The sequence below is a fragment of the Pseudonaja textilis genome, chromosome 1, assembly GCF_049901715.1.
Source record: "Pseudonaja textilis isolate UNSWEBS1 chromosome 1, rPseTex1.2, whole genome shotgun sequence".
In the NCBI taxonomy this organism is placed as follows: domain Eukaryota; kingdom Metazoa; phylum Chordata; class Lepidosauria; order Squamata; family Elapidae; genus Pseudonaja; species Pseudonaja textilis.
In genome coordinates, this window is record NC_141990.1 from 285,081,583 (window position 1) to 285,100,599 (window position 19,017).

The 19,017-nt window shown below is 40.2% G+C and overlaps 1 protein-coding gene across 6 annotated transcripts; it reads right to left on the reverse strand.

Annotated features, from left to right (window-relative positions):
• Positions 1-1,482: 1,482 nt before the first annotated feature.
• RPS6KL1 (ribosomal protein S6 kinase like 1) lies at positions 1,483-17,179 on the reverse strand. 6 transcript variants are annotated; one of them, XM_087921954.1, is made up of 12 exons: positions 16,891-16,995; positions 15,722-15,878; positions 15,307-15,613; positions 13,821-13,945; positions 10,443-10,535; positions 9,129-9,176; positions 6,594-6,726; positions 5,250-6,146; positions 4,743-4,877; positions 4,249-4,331; positions 2,548-2,643; positions 1,483-2,451 (listed from the first exon to the last, which is right to left on the reverse strand). In XM_087921954.1, the coding sequence occupies exons 3-12, from the start codon at positions 15,539-15,541 to the stop codon at positions 2,338-2,340; spliced, it is 1,959 nt and encodes a 652-aa protein (XP_087778080.1). In that variant the 5' UTR covers positions 15,542-15,613; positions 15,722-15,878; positions 16,891-16,995; the 3' UTR covers positions 1,483-2,337. The 6 variants fall into 6 exon arrangements, with proteins under 6 accessions (XP_087778080.1, XP_026567580.2, XP_087778079.1 ...); XM_026711795.2 differs by lacking the exon at positions 15,722-15,878 and having other exon boundaries at positions 4,788-4,877; positions 16,891-17,179; XM_087921953.1 differs by lacking the exon at positions 15,722-15,878 and having other exon boundaries at positions 16,891-17,172.
• Positions 17,180-19,017: the final 1,838 nt, after the last annotated feature.

A 19,017-nucleotide genomic window follows, 5' to 3' on the forward strand; every position in this document is an offset into this window, starting at 1 on the left:
CTGCTGGAAAATGAAGTCAGCATCCCCATAAAGGTCGTCTGCAGAAGGAAGCATGAAGTGCTCCAAAATCTCCTGGTAGACGGCTGCATTGACCCTGGACTTAATAAAGCACAGTAGATCAACACCAGCAGATGACATGGCTCCCCAAATCAACAGACTGGAAACTTCACACTGGACTTCAAGCATCTTGCAGTGTGTGCCTCTCCATTCTTCCTCCAGACTCTGGGACCTTGGTTTCCAAATGAGATGCAAAAGTTGCTCTCATCAGAAAAGAGGACTTTGGACCCCTGAGCAACAGACCAGTTCTGTGTTTCTTTAGCCCAGGTAAGACGCTTCTGACGTTTGTTGTTCAGGAGCGGCTTGACAAGAGAAATATGACATTTAAAGCCCATGTCCAGGATCCGTCTGTGTGTGGTGGCTCTTGATGCACTGACTCCAGCCTCAGTCCACTCCTTGTGAAAGTCCCCAACACTTTTGAATGGCCTTTTCCTGACACTCCTCTCCAGGCTGAGGTCATCCCTGCTGCTTGTGCACCTTTTTCTTCCACTTTTCCCTTCCACATAACCTTCTATTAATGTGCTTTGATACAACACTTTGGGAACAGCCAACTTCTTTTGCAATTACCTTTTGAGGCTTTCCCTCCTTATGCAGGGTGTCAAGGATGGTTTTCTGCACAACTGTCAGGTCCGCAGTCTTTCCCATGATTGCAATTCCTACTGAACCAGACTGAAAGACCATTTAAAGGCTCAGGAACCCTTTGCAGGTGTTATGGCTAAATTAGCTGATTAGAGTGGGACACTTTGAGCCTAGAATATTGAACCTTTTCACAATATTCTAATTTTCTGAGATTGTGGATTTGGGGTTTTCATGAGCTGTAGGCCATTGACTTGTTGGGCTTGAGACTAGATTTGGTTTTCCCCCAAAGGATTTAAATATGATCTAATGTGTTCTGTTTTACACGAACAAATAAACTGTAATGTGTTTGACTTACGTGTGCTAACCCTCAGCTACTGGTCCAACAAGTCACTGTTAGTATCATTTACAGATTCATATTAAAGAACTATACATGTGCATGAAGAAAAATGTAATGATTAGAAAAATAAGGTGCCACCTTCTCTAGGCACTATTTAGCATGTACTGTATCTAAATTCACTTCGTATTAAGTATTAAATGAATCAATCATATTGCAAAAATATTTTCCAAGATTAACCAGAACTTCTTTCCATTTTCTGAGGAAGAACGTTTTTCCCTTGATTCAAATGAAGTATAATTTGTCCATTCAACATTCGTGTATGCTATGTACCTGGGGCCTGGTCAGCATGACCGCTTTCATACATGTGCCAAAACTAGCCATTCCTTGGACAAAGAGCACTGCTAGAACTGTAGCATCAGTGTGGCTTTTCTGGTACTGCCCAGCCTAGGCCTTGCTTGAAAACCTTATTTGTGGCAGGTGGCAACATTTCTAAAGATTCACACAAGTCCTTGTGCTCCAGTTGTTTTATTGATGTTACAGTAGTTAGAGACAAAACAAGGGATAATCCACAGAAGTCCAAAGAGTAGTCTTTTGCTCATTTTCTTGCCAGGTAAAAGGTGGTGTCAGATCTATAAAGAAGTCACATTTTTGAAGGGGAAATACATGGCACATAAAAGTTACTGAAAATATCCATCTAGTGGTACATTCGTGAAAATGCATAACCAACCTGTAAAGTTGTAACATGCTTCAAATAAAAAATGGGGTGAAAAATATGAAAATTTTATAGGGCGAATATATATGCAAGAGAAAGTTACAAGAATCCTCTGAAAGTTGAACTAAACATGACATATGGAAAGAGAAAATACAGTAGAAAGTTTATCTCCTACTCATTTGGTTTGGGAGGAGGAATCTTATCAAGTAGGATAAAACAAGAAGACCCCACTTATACTATTGTGAAGGTACATCAGATTTTTGTCTGAAGTACCAGAACTTGCAAGGGTAGGATGCTTGACTTCAGTTTCTATTTGGGTTACATTGGACATCTTTAGGGATCCAAATTGGTCATCACTGCCTTACAGGAAACTTGAAGTGCCTATGATTTTTATTTCACTGCTGCTGGCACACAAGTAGGAAAAAGAAAAGAGCAGAAGTGTTCTTTTGAGCATGGAATTCCCAGCCCAATTGTGTGGTTTCTTCCCTAAGTGACAGCAAGTGACAGTGTCTCAGATTCATTCAGCTTATAGGAGCAAGTGCTTTTCAATGGATGTGGATCATCTGGAGCACAATTCGACAGATGAACTACTCCATTTGGTTCTATTTGGCCCACCAAGCATATTTCTTCCACCATCCCTTGCATTTAGAACTTAGTTTGCAACCATCTTATTCCATTGAATCGAACTGAAAAAAATGTGTGACTTAATCTTGCTTGCACCATTTTCACCAGAGTTCAAACGTTGCTTAGGATCATACTGCAGCAGCTAAAAAAAAAAAAATTGTAATTCAGAATTGCACTGCATGCAAAACATTTTTTTCTTGCTAATCTTGCACTTCCCTTGCTTGAATAGCCACCTCACCTCTGAGAGCAGCGATGAAGCAGACTGGCTGAGCTTTTCTGGAAGATAGATCTGGGTGTATGGATGAATCCCTGAGGGATGATTCTGTGATAAAGACTGAAAAAGAAGTGCTATTTAGAAATTAGATTATTAGCTGCCTTTGCTTATAAGACAATATCTTTACTGAAGCACTCACTAAAGGTGACAATGTATTAACAAAATTTGACCACTACCAGTAAGTAGGTTTCAAGTGCAGACACTTGGTACGCTTGGTAAGCATAGTTCATGATTAACGTGAGTTTAAATTAATGCAACATTCTGTTTAGTGCAAATCATACAACAATATCAGGTCATGTTTAATGCAAACAAAAATTCAGTTTATGCAAGGTTAGTGCATGTGCCATCCAGAGTCACCTTAGAGAGGAGATGGGGGGGCGGCATCAAAATTTAATAAATTTTTAAAAAATGAGCAGTTGAGAGTATTAGTGCTAATCTAGCATTAGTTTTAGATGTTGCTACAGTACTTCAGTCTGCACTTATCTTCACGTATGCATGTACTTTATATGCTGATGCCTATCATTTTTGTGATTTGTTTTCATTTGTTTTAAGAAGTGCTTTTAATGAGCAAAAGGAGACTTTTTTCACATAAAAACACTACAAGTACAAAAAAGATGGGGCTCATTACCACTTTTTCCACTGTTACTTCCATTGAGCTGTAACCAATTACCATATTTTACATACAATTCTAATTCTAAATTCCAATTACCATATTTTACATACAATTATTCTAGAATTCTAAATAGTGCACATTCAAATAGTAAAAAACTTCATGGGATTCAGTATCTGCACTAATTAAAACCTACTTCTGTCATAACTGAACCACCTCACATAGAACATATTACATACCTTAAAACACAATATCAAACCATGTCCTTCATAGTCCATCAAACTATCATAAATATCTACTATCTACATAGTGATATCATCCAATAATGATTGAATCCCCTCCAGAACAATTCTGTTTTCACTCTCTTCTGGGAAGCCCATGATGAAAAAACTGTCCTAAATCCATGAAAACTGGAGTTTGGTTAGCTGAACTAACTGAATCACCATAATGGTTGATTTGCTTCTATGTGGAGGCAATATTACAGGTACTTTGGTCCTAAGCTAAACTGAATTTTAAAGCTGAATTGCAGTGACTGAGAAACAGTGCAGTAGTTATAGATGTTATGATGGTATGGAGGCCACTGCATTTTGTATCGGTTGTCTTTAAAAGGCAATCTTCAAAGGCAGTGCTATACAGAAGAGATTCAGAAACAGCCCTATGTAAGCGTGTTGCAGTTTTGCTGACGTGTAATTTATTTATTTAGTCAAACCAGTCTTAATGACTGGCCTCAGTGTGCACCAGGCTCTGAATGACTGGGGTCAAGGTCATGGACCATCGTCACCATGAACACCTGAGCCACTTATGATCCACCTTCCAGGGAAGGCAAGTTGAAATCCTCCAGAACAGTCAGTTTCAGGAACTCCACCACCAATCCAGCAATAAGATCCAGCATCTCAGGCAGGGACGAAGAACAGTCCAAAAAAGGCTCCCCACCTGGTCCTAGAACTGAGCTATTGAAGTTACATTTCTAGCTGGTGCTATTGGTAGCCATTTTTCTGTGATCTTAATACTGGATTAGATTACACATATCGATTCAATGTCTTCAGGCTACTTACCACTCCAGTCAATAATTCATAAAGCAGCGCTCCAAAACTCCACCAATCACAGGCTTCTGTCAGTTCAGAAATTCCACCCACTTCTGCAAAAACCACCAAGCACATCAACTTAAATTAAAACCTTGAGATGTAAAAAAAAAACCCGACAGTGTCAAAACCTTTAAATATTTTGGGAGCCATCTTATAGTACGTTAAATATTTTTAGAGCTGTTCTGAATATTTTTTGGAGCAGCCCTATGAAGAGGGGTCCAACTCCTGGTCCGTGAACCGGCCCTGGGCCGCAGCATGCCAGAAGCCGGACCATGCAAACAAGTGAAGCCCCATCCACAGGATGCAGGCAGCACACGAAACTATGCCCCCTCCAGCCCACGGAAAAACATCTCTCCACAGACCCGGTCCCTGGTGCCCAAAAGATTTGGGGTCACTGTTATAAAAGCATTCCCACTGCACTATTGTTCATCCCCTTCCCCCAGGTAACAACTTTGTATATGAACCTCCCCAGATATAGAAGGCAGGGTTACAACAGTCCTTAGCCATACCTGGAGCACAATACAAATCATCTACTGCTTGGCTGCTGCACTGTGGCTCAACCTCACTCCACTGGCCAAAGAATGTGAGACGGAGATGACCTATGAAGAATGTCAACAACAACAGTTAGCTCTGCAAAGCCAAGCAACCCTTTTTCATTTCTTAAATTGAATGACTCATTTTATCCCAGGTGCACATCTGAAGCCCCCATTTGAATATACAATGATACATGCAGTCCATCATTGTTTCCCTTTAAGTCAGAGGAAAAAAGACAAAGATGGGTCAAATGACTCTAAAGAGCATTGTCCTCCCAATATTTTGACAACGTTATATCTTAATGAAAGAATATTTATTTTACATCATATTATGAAGCTCAAGGAAAAGTGAAAGTGACTTTAAAAAAAAATCACATATCACTGCCCCACATGATGGACAAAAGTTTTCTTTCAGTTCTATCTTAAGAAAAACCCTACCAGTATCGTCTAAAAGCAAATTTCGTGGGTTGAGATCCTGGCACAAGATTCCCTGTTGGTGGAGACCTTCCAGAGCCAAAATCAATTCAGCTGCCCAAACTTGGATCTGCTCCTCATTTATGACCCAACTGACAGGGGTATGGCTTTGGGCAACTGGTTCCACTGAAGATCCATGCCATCCTATTGTTGATTGGGTTTTGAAATCTTTGTGATCAAGAATTGGTAACCTCTGCATAAAAGTGTCTTCTTCTCTTGCTTCTATCTTCTCTCTGTTGTCCTCTTCAAGAGTTCCAGCATACAACTGATTTTGCCATGGATTTTCTGCCTTTGATTTGTTGTATCCTCTTGTTACCTCTAGGGCAGAGTGGCTAAATCTTTCGCCTGTTTGTGGCTTTGGTTCTGGCTGAAGAGTCTCTTTTCCAGAGACATTTCCAATGCCATAAATTGTCATAAATGAATCACAGGATCTGAAAGTCAGTCTCTGACTGCCTGAATGATTAGGTTCTTGAGGTACTGTTTTGCTTGTAGATTCTGTAGCACCAGGAAAGGGATGGGTTGTGCTTAGATTCTTCTTCCATGGTCCACCTGCCTTTTCAGTATGCCATCTGTGGTCACTTGAGCTTCTAGAAGAAAGGTGGCTGGATGAATGTTTCACAGACATCAAAGAATCCATTTTTTTCAACAGGGGACGATTTACAGATACAGGAATTTTGCCGTTTTTGTTTTTGGGATAGATCTTGCAGCTCTGCTGGGAGTCAGAACCAGTTTCATGAAGGTTTTCTATGTGCTCCTCTTCCCTGATATACCCAAAATCCAAAGTGAGCTTTGGACTCAGCAAGGGAGAACGGACAGAGGCAGAACCATGATGGGAGCGAAGATATGACCAGAGGTTTCCTCCTGTAAAAAAAGGAGAAAAGTAAAAGCTAGAAATAGTTGGAAACACTGCAACCCCACATATCTATTAGCTTCGCCTATTATTCTTGCCAATACTAGCCACTATTATTAATCAGAGGTCAGGTGGCTCACTAGAATTCTTTTTTGCTGAATCACAAACAAGTAATTATCTTCCTATACGTGGGTTGCAACCTTGCTTTCTGCTATTGGCTGAGCTGTCAATGGGATCTTCTTGTGGTCTCTCCATGTTCAATTTCTTGCATAGCTTTTTTTATATTTATTGGGGGAGAACTGTTAATCTATGCTAGCAAAAAAATTTAAGCAGCCTGACAGGATTTTTTTATTAATCAGAAAAGATGATATGACATATTTCTCACGCATGGATTTTTACAGAAGACAGGTCTGGGAGATGGAATCAGGAATCCAACGTATCTAGCAATAAATACTCACCTTTCACATGTTCCAAGTGGAGGAAGATGGAATCCTTACTTACAGAATAGCGCAATAATTCTGTCATAAAGGGGATTCCATGAGGGATGATGGTCTGTCTTTCCCGGGTCTCCACGTAGGATTTGGGGATACTCTGATAAAAGTAAAATAGTATCAGAAAAAATAAGCTAAGGATATTCTTGGGCCAGAAGAGGCCAGTAGCTTACCAGTGGGGTTAAAAGTCCATCCTTGTTCTTACTGTTTCTTCTTCAAAAAGCATAGATGAAAGTTGACCTTTAAAGGCACCATTCCACATAGACCACAGAATTCCTTCATAATTTGTCTAATATACTATCTCCTTTTAAAAAATAATTTTCATTAAAAGAAAATTTTACAAATATTTTACAAATATTTTCAAAAGAATAAAAGAACAAATAAACAAGAAATTATAGAAGAAGAATAGTTAAAGTAAAAGATAAGATTGATAACCATTATTGTCATTTTTAGTGAGCATGCTGGCATATATTAAAAATGAAATTATATTGCCCACTTTCAAAAGAATACACACAGAGACACAGACACAGACACAGACACACATTAATCCCTGTCCATTTTGAATACATAGCAGAAAAAAATCAAACTTGAGAGTTCACAAGATTTATGCTGTACGGAACAAAGCTGTGAATCTAGATGTTCTGCTTCAAAGGCCATGAAGCCTCCTCCCAGAAGGTAACAAGGAAAACTGATCATGGAGAGGATGTGTAGCATCCCTGACAATTCTGCAGACTTTGCTCAAACAGTGCTTATATGCCATGTCCTGGATAGACGGAACTACCAATATTTTCTTCTGCTGTCCTCACCACTCTCCGCATGTTCCTGTCTGAAGCAGTAAAGCTTTCAAATCAGACGTAATGCCATATTACAGGATGCCCTCAATCATCCCTCTATAGAAAGTGGTAAGGACCGGGGAAGAAAGATGTACTTTTCTCATGCGACACACAGAAAATGCAGGTGCTGCTGTTTGCTTCACCAGTATCTCAATGTTGAGCGACCAAGCTAACCTACTCGTCAGCTGCACACCCAGAAACTTGATGATGCTAACCACCTCCACAGTTGAGTCATTATATATAAAAGCGAAATACCACTCACGCATCATCACAAAATCTCCAGAACTGTAAAGCCTACTAACTTGAAATTTGGCACATATGTTCCTCTTGGCTTCTAGGTGCTCACTAAGAAAGGATTTTTCGAAACGACCTTCAGAGCATTACTATTTCGTGTCAAACAAAATGGTCAAACAAATGGCAACTTCAAATCTCAACAAATAAATACTCTGTCTTACATATTGGCAAAAAAAATCAGAAAATAAAATACAAGCTGAATAGTCAAGACTTTTTTTGATGATCCAAGCTCTGTCAAGAACCTTGGAATTCTCATCTCAAATTATCTAAGTGCTAGAGCCCACTGTAACTACATAGCCAAAAAAGTATTAAGAGTTGTTAACTTAATCCTACGTAGCTTTTTCTCTGGTAATATCACACTACTAACTAGAGCATACAAAACATTTGCTAGACCAATACTCAAATACAGCTCATCAGTCTGGAACCCACATTATGTATCTGATATTAACACTGTTGAGAAAGTCCAGAAATATTTCACAAGCAGAGTTCTCCACTCCTCTACTCATTGCAGAATACCTTATGCCACCAGACTTGAAATTCTAGACCTAGAAAAGCAAGAACTACACCGCCTTCGGTCTGATCTAAGTATAGTAGATAAATTCATACATTACAGTGTCCTACCTGTCAATGAATACTTCAGCTTCAACCATAACAATACAAGAGCATACAATAGATACAAACTCAAGGTTAACCGCACCAAATTTGATTGCAGGAAATACGACTTCAGCAACAGAGTAGTCAATGTCTGGAACACTCTACCTGACTATGTAGTTTCTTCCCCAAACCCCAAAAACTTTAACCTTAGACTGTCTACTATTGACCTCACCCCTTTCCTAAGAGGTCTGTAGGGGGCATGCATAAGTGCACCAACGTGCCTACCATCCCTGTCCTATTGTTTCTTTTATTTTTCTTATATGTATCCATTTCATGTATTCATAAGTATGTTTATTCTTATACCTATCATCTTGTAAGCGATTGGCAAATCAAATTAAAACAAAAAAAAATTTCCTTCAGAACAAGAGATGTCAATGGCTTTTTTTGCATAATGCAAAATTGCTATGGGCCAATAAAATAGGCCCAAATTAAATAAATTGGGTCCAAATTCTCAACCCCCCCTCAATTAGTTCCTGCTATCATACTGTCACTGCTGGATTAAAAACAAAAACAAAAAAACCCTTCAAATCCAAAGGTTCAGACACAGTGCTCAGAACAATCCAGGCTGCCCAAACGGTCACATTTAAAAAATGTTTAGTATCCTCCTATTCTGCAATGGTCCCAGAAACACAGATTCAGGGGAAAACAATTCAATGTTACTTACACAGTGATACCATATCTAGAACCATAAAAGAGAACAGGTAAAGGGAACGCCACATACCTTCAATATAAAGGTGTTCCCAGTAGCTGGATCCTGCACTATTTGCACCTATAAGCAACACAACATATATCAACATCTCAGGATGGGCCTGTTCTTATATTAATGTTGGTATAGGTTGTTCTGTTACCACCATTCTTTGAATGACTAACATTACAACGGCACTGAAAAAGGTGATTTGTGACAAATTCTCACATTTATGACTGTTGCATTTCCCGCCCCCTCCAGTCACGTGACCAAACTTTGAGTGCTTGGAAAGCAACACATATTAAAATGGTTGCAGCATCCCAAGGTTGTGAGATTATCATTTGCAAGCTCTCTCCTAGAGAGCTTCTGACAAAGGCAATGGGGGAAGCTAAATTCATTAAACAACCGCATGATTCACAACAGTAGTGATTTGCTTAATCGTGGCAAAAAAGGTTGTAAAACGGGGCTTAACAACCACCTGGCTTAGCAATGGAAATTTTGAGCTCAACTGAGCTCATAAGTTGAGGACTACCTGAAATCAACTGGAGATATATTTTTTGTATGCTTTATTTGCAGTTTTTCCTTTAACAACCAGCATTTTTTATGGACAGTGCAATAACTGGGTTAACATATCTGCCTTTAGACCCTAGAACACTACCAATTACTTACTCTTTAGATTTCATCCTCATCCTTCTCTTAATTCTTAGATTTTTCAAATCAATTTCAGAATTGCTCGGTCTTATTGAGCTTTTTATGTTGGACATACAGGTAATCTCTAACGAAAATTCCTTCACGTTCCAGATGTTGAGTTTACTATCTGTGATCAGATGCTGATTGTTTCTTAGACTGTCTTCATCAAAGATAAACGCTTGCTTTAAAGAGGCTCCAGTGTGAAAACATGACATTTGCTACAATAGGCAGATTAGTTTTTATAATTCTCTAGGACGGCTCATTGGTTCTCTAGGACCATTCATCCCTACTTCTGTCCCACCCATTTTACAGCTCCTCTTCTGGAACATTTGTATGGTCTGAAGCAGAGGTGGTTTTCAGCAGGTTCTGACCAGTTCTGGAGAACCAGTAGTAGAAATTTTGAGTAGCTTGGAATACCACCTCTGACTGGCCCCACCCCCATCTATTCTCAGCTGATTGGCTGGGTCTTCTTTTTTTGCCCTGCACAGGAGAACAGAGCTGGAAATCAGGTTAGTGGGGTGGGGAGAGAATGGGGATTTTACAGTATCCTTCCCCTACCACGCCCACAACCCACACCACGCCCACAGAAACGGTAATAAAAAAATTTGAATCCCACCACTGGTCTGAAGCTACATATCTCCAGCATAAACAGTGAGTTACCTTATCAATTATTCCCACTACTTTACAGTGCTTGAGATTCTCCACTGGAGTGCAGAGCGTCCTTATCGGACGAAAGCGAAGACTGCTGTAACCCTACAACCAATAAGGAAGGAAGCACATCTTCATTTGAAGTGGTACAAAATGGAGTCAGACAATTAATAGCAATTAAACTTTACTGACCTTTCCAAGCCCAAATGTGCTGCAAATATTACAGATCAATCATAATGTTAAACGTATTCTAGGACTCAAATGGAAAAGACTGTGGCCATGTGTTAGGTTCCATTAACATCAGGACAAACTTCCTATCATCTTCTCTACCTCTAGTATTCCATTCCTCCCCAATTTAACAGTTTAAAAAGCATATAGTGAAACTTTATGCTATGAGTAGGGATGATACCTTGCTCCAAAGCAATATATTTAAAAGTGGTTCAAAACAATGGCTTAGAAAAGGATCCACAAAAGAAATTGACTGAGGTTTTAAAATATAAGGGGAAAATTACAAACAAAGGAACCTAGGTAATTATTTCCTATTGGATTTACAAAAGAATTTTGTTAAGGCCTTGAAGAACTCTGTGAGATAGGACAAAGAAGGAATGAAGAGAAATCAATGATATTTGAATGAATTAAAATTTTTAGAAGTAGAAAGGAATATAAACTTGGCATATGGTTAAAACAAGATATGTAGTTATTTCTGGAAATCCCTTATGGACTTTCTGCAGACACAAGAACTGAAAAGTCTATTGAGATTCTCAGTCATCCAGATCCTGGTTGTCCCAAAGGTGCTTTTTCAATAGGCAACTAGACTTTTTGGTTTTTAAACAGATTAACAGAGTTGAAAGGGATCTTGTAGGTCATCTAGTCCAACCCCCTGCCCAAGTAGGAGACACTACACCATTTCTGACAAATGGCAGTTCAATCTCTTCTTGAATGCCTCCAGTGATGAAGCTCCCACAACTTCCCAAGACAACTTCTGTTCCACTGGTTGATTGTTCTCACTGTCAGAAAATTTCTCCTTATTTCTAGGTTGAATTTCTCCTTGATCAGTTTCCATCCATTATTCTTTGTCTGGCCTTTGGATGCCTTGGAAAATAGCTTGTCCCTCTTCCTCTCTGTGGCAGCTCCTCAAATATTGGAACACTGCTATCATGTCTCCCCTGGTCCTTCTCTTCACTAGACTCACTAGCTCTGAAAAAGTTTCTTGGATGAGAAAAAGAAAAACCAGAAAGTCCAGTTGCCTCTTGAACAAACACCTTTGAGAGAACCAAAAAGATGATATTTTATGGATTTGTTGATAGGTAAGAGATGGGATATGGGATGAAGAAATAAATGTTTGTAACTTAGAGGGGGTGAAGTCACTAAATCTGTTGATTTAGTTGGAAGTCACTTCTTTATATATTTTTCTTTTTTTATTATTATATTCTTACTTTTCTTTTTCCTCTTTTTTCCTTGCATTTTTTAATCCTTTCTATTCTTTTTTCTTTAAGTTTAGTTCATATCAGATTTTATTATTACAATCAAAATTCTTAACAATTATATATTTTTTTTAATTTACAGTGGTGCTTAAAAGTTTAGAAAATACATTTTTAAAATATTTCTGCATAAATACGACCTAAAACGTCTGTTCTTCACACAAGTCCTAGAACTAGACAAAGAGAATCCAATTAAACGAGTCAAAAACATTATACTTGTTTAATCCCAGAAATGTTGATTTTTCAAGTGTCTGAAAAAGCATGTTAGAAGATGGCAGTGGCAGCAAGCCGCTTATATGTTGCCAAGGGAACTGCATGGATGACAGGAGTCAACCATGAACAGGAGTCAACCTCAACTCAAGGACTTCTTTATAATATCGTAGTTATGTGACACAGACACACAAATCAATATTAGGTGAGCACACCTATGCAAGCTTTCGACTTCCTATCATGGATTAAAAATATAGGAGAAAATAACTGAATATAAAAATTCCAGCCCCAGTATTAACTAAGTTTGTTTAAGGGGAAAAGTCATATTCATGAATTCAAGTAAGAAGTTCGTTTACATCTGAGAATTCTGATAAAACAGAAATGAATAGAAACATTCCAAACTGAATTTAGGAATCCAGAATAATTTAGGGGAAATATTCTATTGTGTTGTGTTGTATTGTCCAGGATTCAACATTTAATGAAATTGGAAGTGTCTATAAAGAAGTGATTGGAATTGCACAAGCAAAAAAAAGACAGTGACATTAATTATTAGGGAGAGATGATTTGGTCTAGTTTTTGGCACAAGGCTAGAAGACAAGAGCTCCTGAGTTTTCAAGGTCTACTTTGACCATGAAAGCCAGCTGGGCATCGCAGAGGTGGTATTCAGCAGGTTCTGTCCAGTTCTGGAGAAATTTTCTATAGCAGAAATTCTGAGTAGTTCAGAGATCTGGCAAATACCACCTCTGACTGGAGATTTTACAGTATCCTTCCCCTGCCACGCCCACCAAGCCACGCCCATAGAACCATTAATTTAAAAAATTGAATCCCACCACTGCGACCCTGGATTAGTCACTCTCTCTCAGCCCAGCCCAGCCCATCTCACAGGGTTGATATTGTGGAGGAAACAAAAGGAAGGTGTGATGGATATATTTGCTGCCTTGAGTTATTTATAAAAATAATAAAGGTGGGATATAAGTAAGAAAATAAAAGTCATTTCTACCAGCCCTACATGCAACCTCCTGGTTTAAAATACTGTATCTATCTAAACATTAATTTTATTTTAAAATATTTTAAACTATTGCTTTCTCACACTTCTGGGTGCACTCAAAATATAGCAGAAAAGTTTTTAAGCAAAGGTAAGATAACCATTTGTCTAGGAGAGTATACAAATTTTGCTTTGGGCAGGATGTTGGAATAAAGGATCTGCAATTTTACCAGATTATTCTGTGAGGCACTGAACTGGCAAGTGACTTAAGCTAAACCCCCTTCGGTTTTCAAATCAAGGCTAGCATCTTTTCATGCTAGAAAGCTCTTCATTATGAAGGCATGCCTGTTCTCTTCCACAAATCCTGCTTTAATCCTCTCTGCATCCAGAAATGTTTCCAACACTGGACTCACTAAAGCAGGGGTCCCAATTCCCTGGGCTGCAGCCCATTACTGGGCCATGAGCGGTTTGGAACAGGGCCATGGAAGTGGTGGACAAGTGCAGGCATGCACACCCCCAGATGCGCAAGCAGCAGCCGAGCATATGTGCCCACCACTCACCCAAATGGAGCTGGACGCACACTTGCCAGCCCCTTATGCAGAACCATCCCCTCTTCCCCCACCCCACTGGTCCACAAAGCCAGAAAGGTTGGGGAATTCTACACAAAAGGATCTACCTAGAATCCTTCAACACTCTACAACTACAGTTTCTCACCGTTTCAGTGGAATTGCCACTCCCCAAATTACGTTGTAGGTGGCAGTTGAAGATCTCCTCTGCCCGCTTTAGATATTGGGTGATCTTCCTCTTCACGGCTTCACGGCGCTCCTTGTTAGGATCCACTGTCAAGAGTTATGTGCATTAATTTATGTTGAGGCCTTCTTTGTTTATTTGGCTTTTGTGCCAAGTTGAATTCTGAGCCACTTACATATCCTATTCAATAACCAAGAGTCACTTGGTTGAGTTGGGCAGATATAGAAATTGAATAAAATAAATAAAGTATAAAAAAAAGCCAGCAACAAATTACACTTCCCCACTGAGAAACAATCAAAATTCTTTAAATGGTGTAGTGGTTAAGGTGCTGGCCTAAAAATCAGAAGCCTGTGAATTCTAGGCCTTCTTTAAGCAGCAGAGTTGCCTGAGTGACTTTGGAGTAAATGTTTCAGCACTACCCACTTCATAGGATTGTTGTGCAAAAAAAAAAAAAAAGGAGAGAGCATTGTATAAATTCCCTTGAGTTTACAAAATAAACTCCTAACAAATAAGACTAGACATATGCTTGTTTTCAATATGTCTACTCGTTTTCCTCTTATTGTACTGCTTAATTTTCCCCATTTCTATAATTTTATGAGCTAGAATACCCCAAAGTGCCATCCAGAGCAATCTAGATCAGGGGCCGCCAACCTTTTGGACCTCAGGGACTACGAAACTCATAATTTTAGATCCCAGGGACAACTAACTGATTCTGTGGGCATGGCCTAATTTGTGGGTGTGGCTTGGTGGTCATGTGATTGGCTGGGCATGGCTTGAATGTAAATATTATAAATATTTATATAAATATTGAATTTTTTATATAAAAAAGCAACTTTTACCCAAAATCAGGCAAAGCAGGCAAATTGAGTTGCTCACAGAATCATTCAGTAATCTATCTATCTGCCATCGGCTAGCTCAGTCTCTCAAATTTGCTTGTGTGAGTCTGCACTGAATTTGCTTGCAAGCAAACCTTCAGTCCTAAGGGAGGTTTGGCTGTGCTTAGCTAGAAAGCAAGAAATCCAACCATTTCCTGCTTCCTAGCTAATCTAAATCTCCCGGCACAGCAGAACAGATGATGGTCGGAAAAATAGCAACTTAGCAGACAACTTTGCCGAGTAAGAAGTAAGTGGGCGGGGAGGGTTCCCACAAGCCATGTGGGCTTGGCAGCCTTGTGTTTCTGCTCAGCCTGGATTAATTGCTTTGGGGGGATGCTTTGGGGGTGAGATTTCTCTGCGGCCCACCAAAATGTTCTTGTGGCCCACTGGTTGGCGACCGCTGATCTAGATCACTTCGTGCTTTAAAGTAGTATAACATTCATCTGCCTGGATGAGTCATTTGGAACCTATCCTAAAAATGTAGATTAATCAACAGAAGAAAAACACCCTTGATGATCATGTAAGTCACCAAGTACAGTCCATCTTCTCCAGGATAGTTCAAAACTGCATCTTACCTTGCACCCCATTGAGCAGCACATCTACACTGTTCTTGTAGTGGTTGAATGCTTCTTCATAGTCCTCACTTACATCCCGTTCCAGAGCCAGGCGGATCTGCTTAGCTGCATCCACCAGGTAGTCACGCTTCCCAGGACCATGTATGTCAATACTCCCTGGTGCAACCCGGCTTCGAATTTGTTCAAGATATATGCGGGCCTGGGAGAAAGCTCGGTTACAGGACTCTGAATCCATTTCCAAAAAAATATCCTAAGGGCACTCTCCTTAAGAAGTAGCCATTCTCAAGAGATTGTCACCATCCACATCCTGCAATGCAAGAGACAAAGGCACAATTACTCCGAGCATCAGCCATACAGGGTAGAAATGAGGAATGATGTGACTTAATTACCTCTGAAAGGCCACAGATATACATACCTATGACTGTCAACATAGGTGCTTTGCATGTCACAACAGCAACATTTGCAAAAGGGAATCTTCTAAGAAAGATTCTCTTTTGCAGATTAAAAAAAATAGGGGACTTTTCTTCTATAAACTGAACTCAGGGGTGCTGTCAGGGCAAAATGAACAAGTCCTCCAAAGGTAAGGAAAAAGAAGGAAGAGTAACTAAATCCAGATCTAAAGCTATTCCAACTCTGTTATTATATCAAACTCGGATATTCTATGCAACTAAAATCTGCAGCATTTGCAAATATTACAAAGAATTATTGTAATAAGGGCCACTGTTAATCAACTTTTCCATCCATGATACTTAACTAAAAGCTACAGTGCTGCTTTAGAGAAAGAAGCAGCAAGCGACTAGGATCTGATATCTGGGATGCAGCATTAGGACTACTGGGTGGGGTTGGTTAAGAATCACACTACTTAAATTTGCTTGACTGAATGGCCCAAAGTAGCAGTAAAAATAAACGGACAACCCCTTATTATGGGCTATACGATTGGCACAGGAAAACCCCAAACAACCACTAAGGAGGCCTAAGAAATAAGAGGAAGTTTAACTCTTTGCTGCCAGCCAGAGGTTATCTGAATGGCCTGTCCAGATATGATATCCCGGTGTAAGGAGGCTGAAGCAAATGCAGCTACTACTTTGGATTCCTGTACCGGGGTCAGGTGGACACGAAACGGTAGCTGCTAACGGCTTAAGACCAGCCTAATATGGGAAAGGTTGCTTTTCATGCTGGACGCCCCAGACAAAGATGGTCTCGATTCCCGCGGTGCAGACAGGGATGCTCTCATGGAGAAATTCCTTCTGGCTTGACCTCCTGCAGGCATCCCAGAAGGCTTTAAGTAAGACGCCGCTAGAAGGAAGCATCCATTGCTAAAACTGCAGAATCACGGGCATAAATTTAGCAATCCGGCGGCCTTATATGAGCTTCGCCATCAAGAGGGGCACGAGGAACTGACCTCGCCTAGCCCTGCCTACTCCACCCCGAGTCCAAATTACCAAGGAAACTGCGCTGCAGTTACTGGCATCATCCCGGAGATGATGCAAATCCGTGCAACTGGACCGGCAAGGGAGACAGGTGGCCACAGAAGGCTCAGGAAGGGACGTGGCCCTCACAGATATCCACGAGTCCCGGCAATACCTTGAAGAGCTGATGGCCCCGAGAGGCTCGTAAGAGCGGAGATGAGGTAGACGGGACCTCCCACGCCCGTCTCCATCTCAGCCCGGGTAAAAGCTGCAACGGCCCGAGGAATCAGGTGTAGGCTGCAACTTGTACGGCTGTAGCCGTCCGCGGTGGTCTCCCATTGGTTGAGGATGAGCTCATCCGCTCGTCTTTTAGAATAGAGCTCCAATCGGCGGGATCCTCCGGCGTTAGCCTGCGGGATCCTACGAGCTAGCGTAGGGCCATGGACGGACGGGAGGGGCTGGCCGGGAAGAGCGGGGGGCGGACACACAGGATTTCAAGCTTCAGGAAGGGACGTGCTGGGCTTGGAGAGGAATGAACTGTAGGAGATAGTAAAGGCAGGAGGAGGAGGGGGGGGACGATCGGTTGTCCCCCGAGATTGGAAATTGGTGTATCTTCTCAGGAAACGGGTTTAGTTTCTTGTTAACTATTTCCCTCCAACCTCCACACCCTTTCAGCACAATCATTACTATTCCTCGTCTGCGGGAAACCAGAGCGCAAGCGTTTCTTTGCAAGACAAGCTCTGGGTCTCCAAACGGTCACGTGGGATTCTATGAAAATGGAGGGGGGGGGACCAACTATTTTCTGATAACCTATGCTTAACCTCTGCGGTATAATGTCAAAGTAAGCATCCCGACTTGAAAAGAAACCATGCTTGACCAATTAACCATCTCTAATTATTGCAGCACTTCCTTTCTCATTTCATGCCTGGAGCGTGGCTGTACAAATTAACGTCGTTTACAAAACTAAAAGTCTGGAGTGATAACAAAAGCATCTATCTTTTATCTCGGTATTCTAATTTGATTGGGGGTGCCTCCGTTTCAGGCAAAGTGGTGCCTTCTGGATCTATATTTTTGTATTCTGCCTCGAAGAGCCATCCTTGCAAACTTTGGAAAGTGCGTTCTGTGGGTCACTCTCTCTTTTTTTAAAATAAATAATACATTTGTGTTAAAAATTACAATTGCTAATGTAAAATAAAAATAAAATAAGTAAAAGTAGAAGATACAAAGAAGTAAAAAAAGAAAGAAAAATAGAAAAAATATAATAAAAAAAGAAATTACTTCCCCCCTTCATCACAAGAAGTGTGAACAATTTTAGTAACATCATTTTCTCTTAAAATATAACAAATTCTTCCCATATCTCATGTTTTATCCATAAGCAAACACTGTACTTGAAACCTCATTATTTCAATCCTAATCAGCAAAAGCCCATCAAGGATTACCACAGATTGACAGTATTGTTGGGAAAATAGCAGTGGAAATATCAGAGTGGACATGAAGGGTCTTTGTTTGTCTCTGAGCTTGGTTGTTTTCTTACATGCATTTCATTACCCAAAGTGATGAGAAAATGCTACATAACAAATGCTACGTCCATGCTAGTGGTCAGTGCTAGTCACTGATGATGTTACCTAGTTTGTATAATGACATGTCTGCAACAAAATAACCAAGCTCAAGAGATTCTTTTTCAAGCAACAACTGGACTTTGTTTTTTCTTTGAAGACATTTTGCTTCTCATCCAAGAAGCTTTCTCAGCTCTGACTAGATGGCGAGGAATGGAAGGATCCAGTCAGAGCTGAAGAAGCTTCTTGAATGAGTGATGGTTGGAATGCAGTTGTCAGCCTTCAAGATTTTCTCCCTTTGCTTTGCATCTTTCAGCTGTCATAAGTAACGGGGAGGAGGGGGGAAAAATAGGGGAAGTGAGCTGGAGGTGTTACAAACTAGGACTGTATAAACTGGTGGGGGGGGAGTACATTCTTGTTTAGGTTTCTATTCCTTGCTTAGCTTTCTCTTCTATGCTATGCACAGCTGCAAACCTTTATCAAAGTATGCCAAGGTCAAAGGACAGAAGCCTCATCACCACCTGGAGATGTTCACATGATGATATTCACAACTTCTAATTGGAAGAAGCATTTGAACTATTGGGGGTGGGAACATTGCCATTACTTTGTATATGTGATTTATGCGCCCATTTTCTCAGATTCAGAATTCTTTTGTTGCTATCACTTGATTTCCAGTAAAATATATCTTTTCTCTAATTAAAAGAGTCTAAGTATTTCTTTCTTGGATTTTAAATGGAGCACCAGCT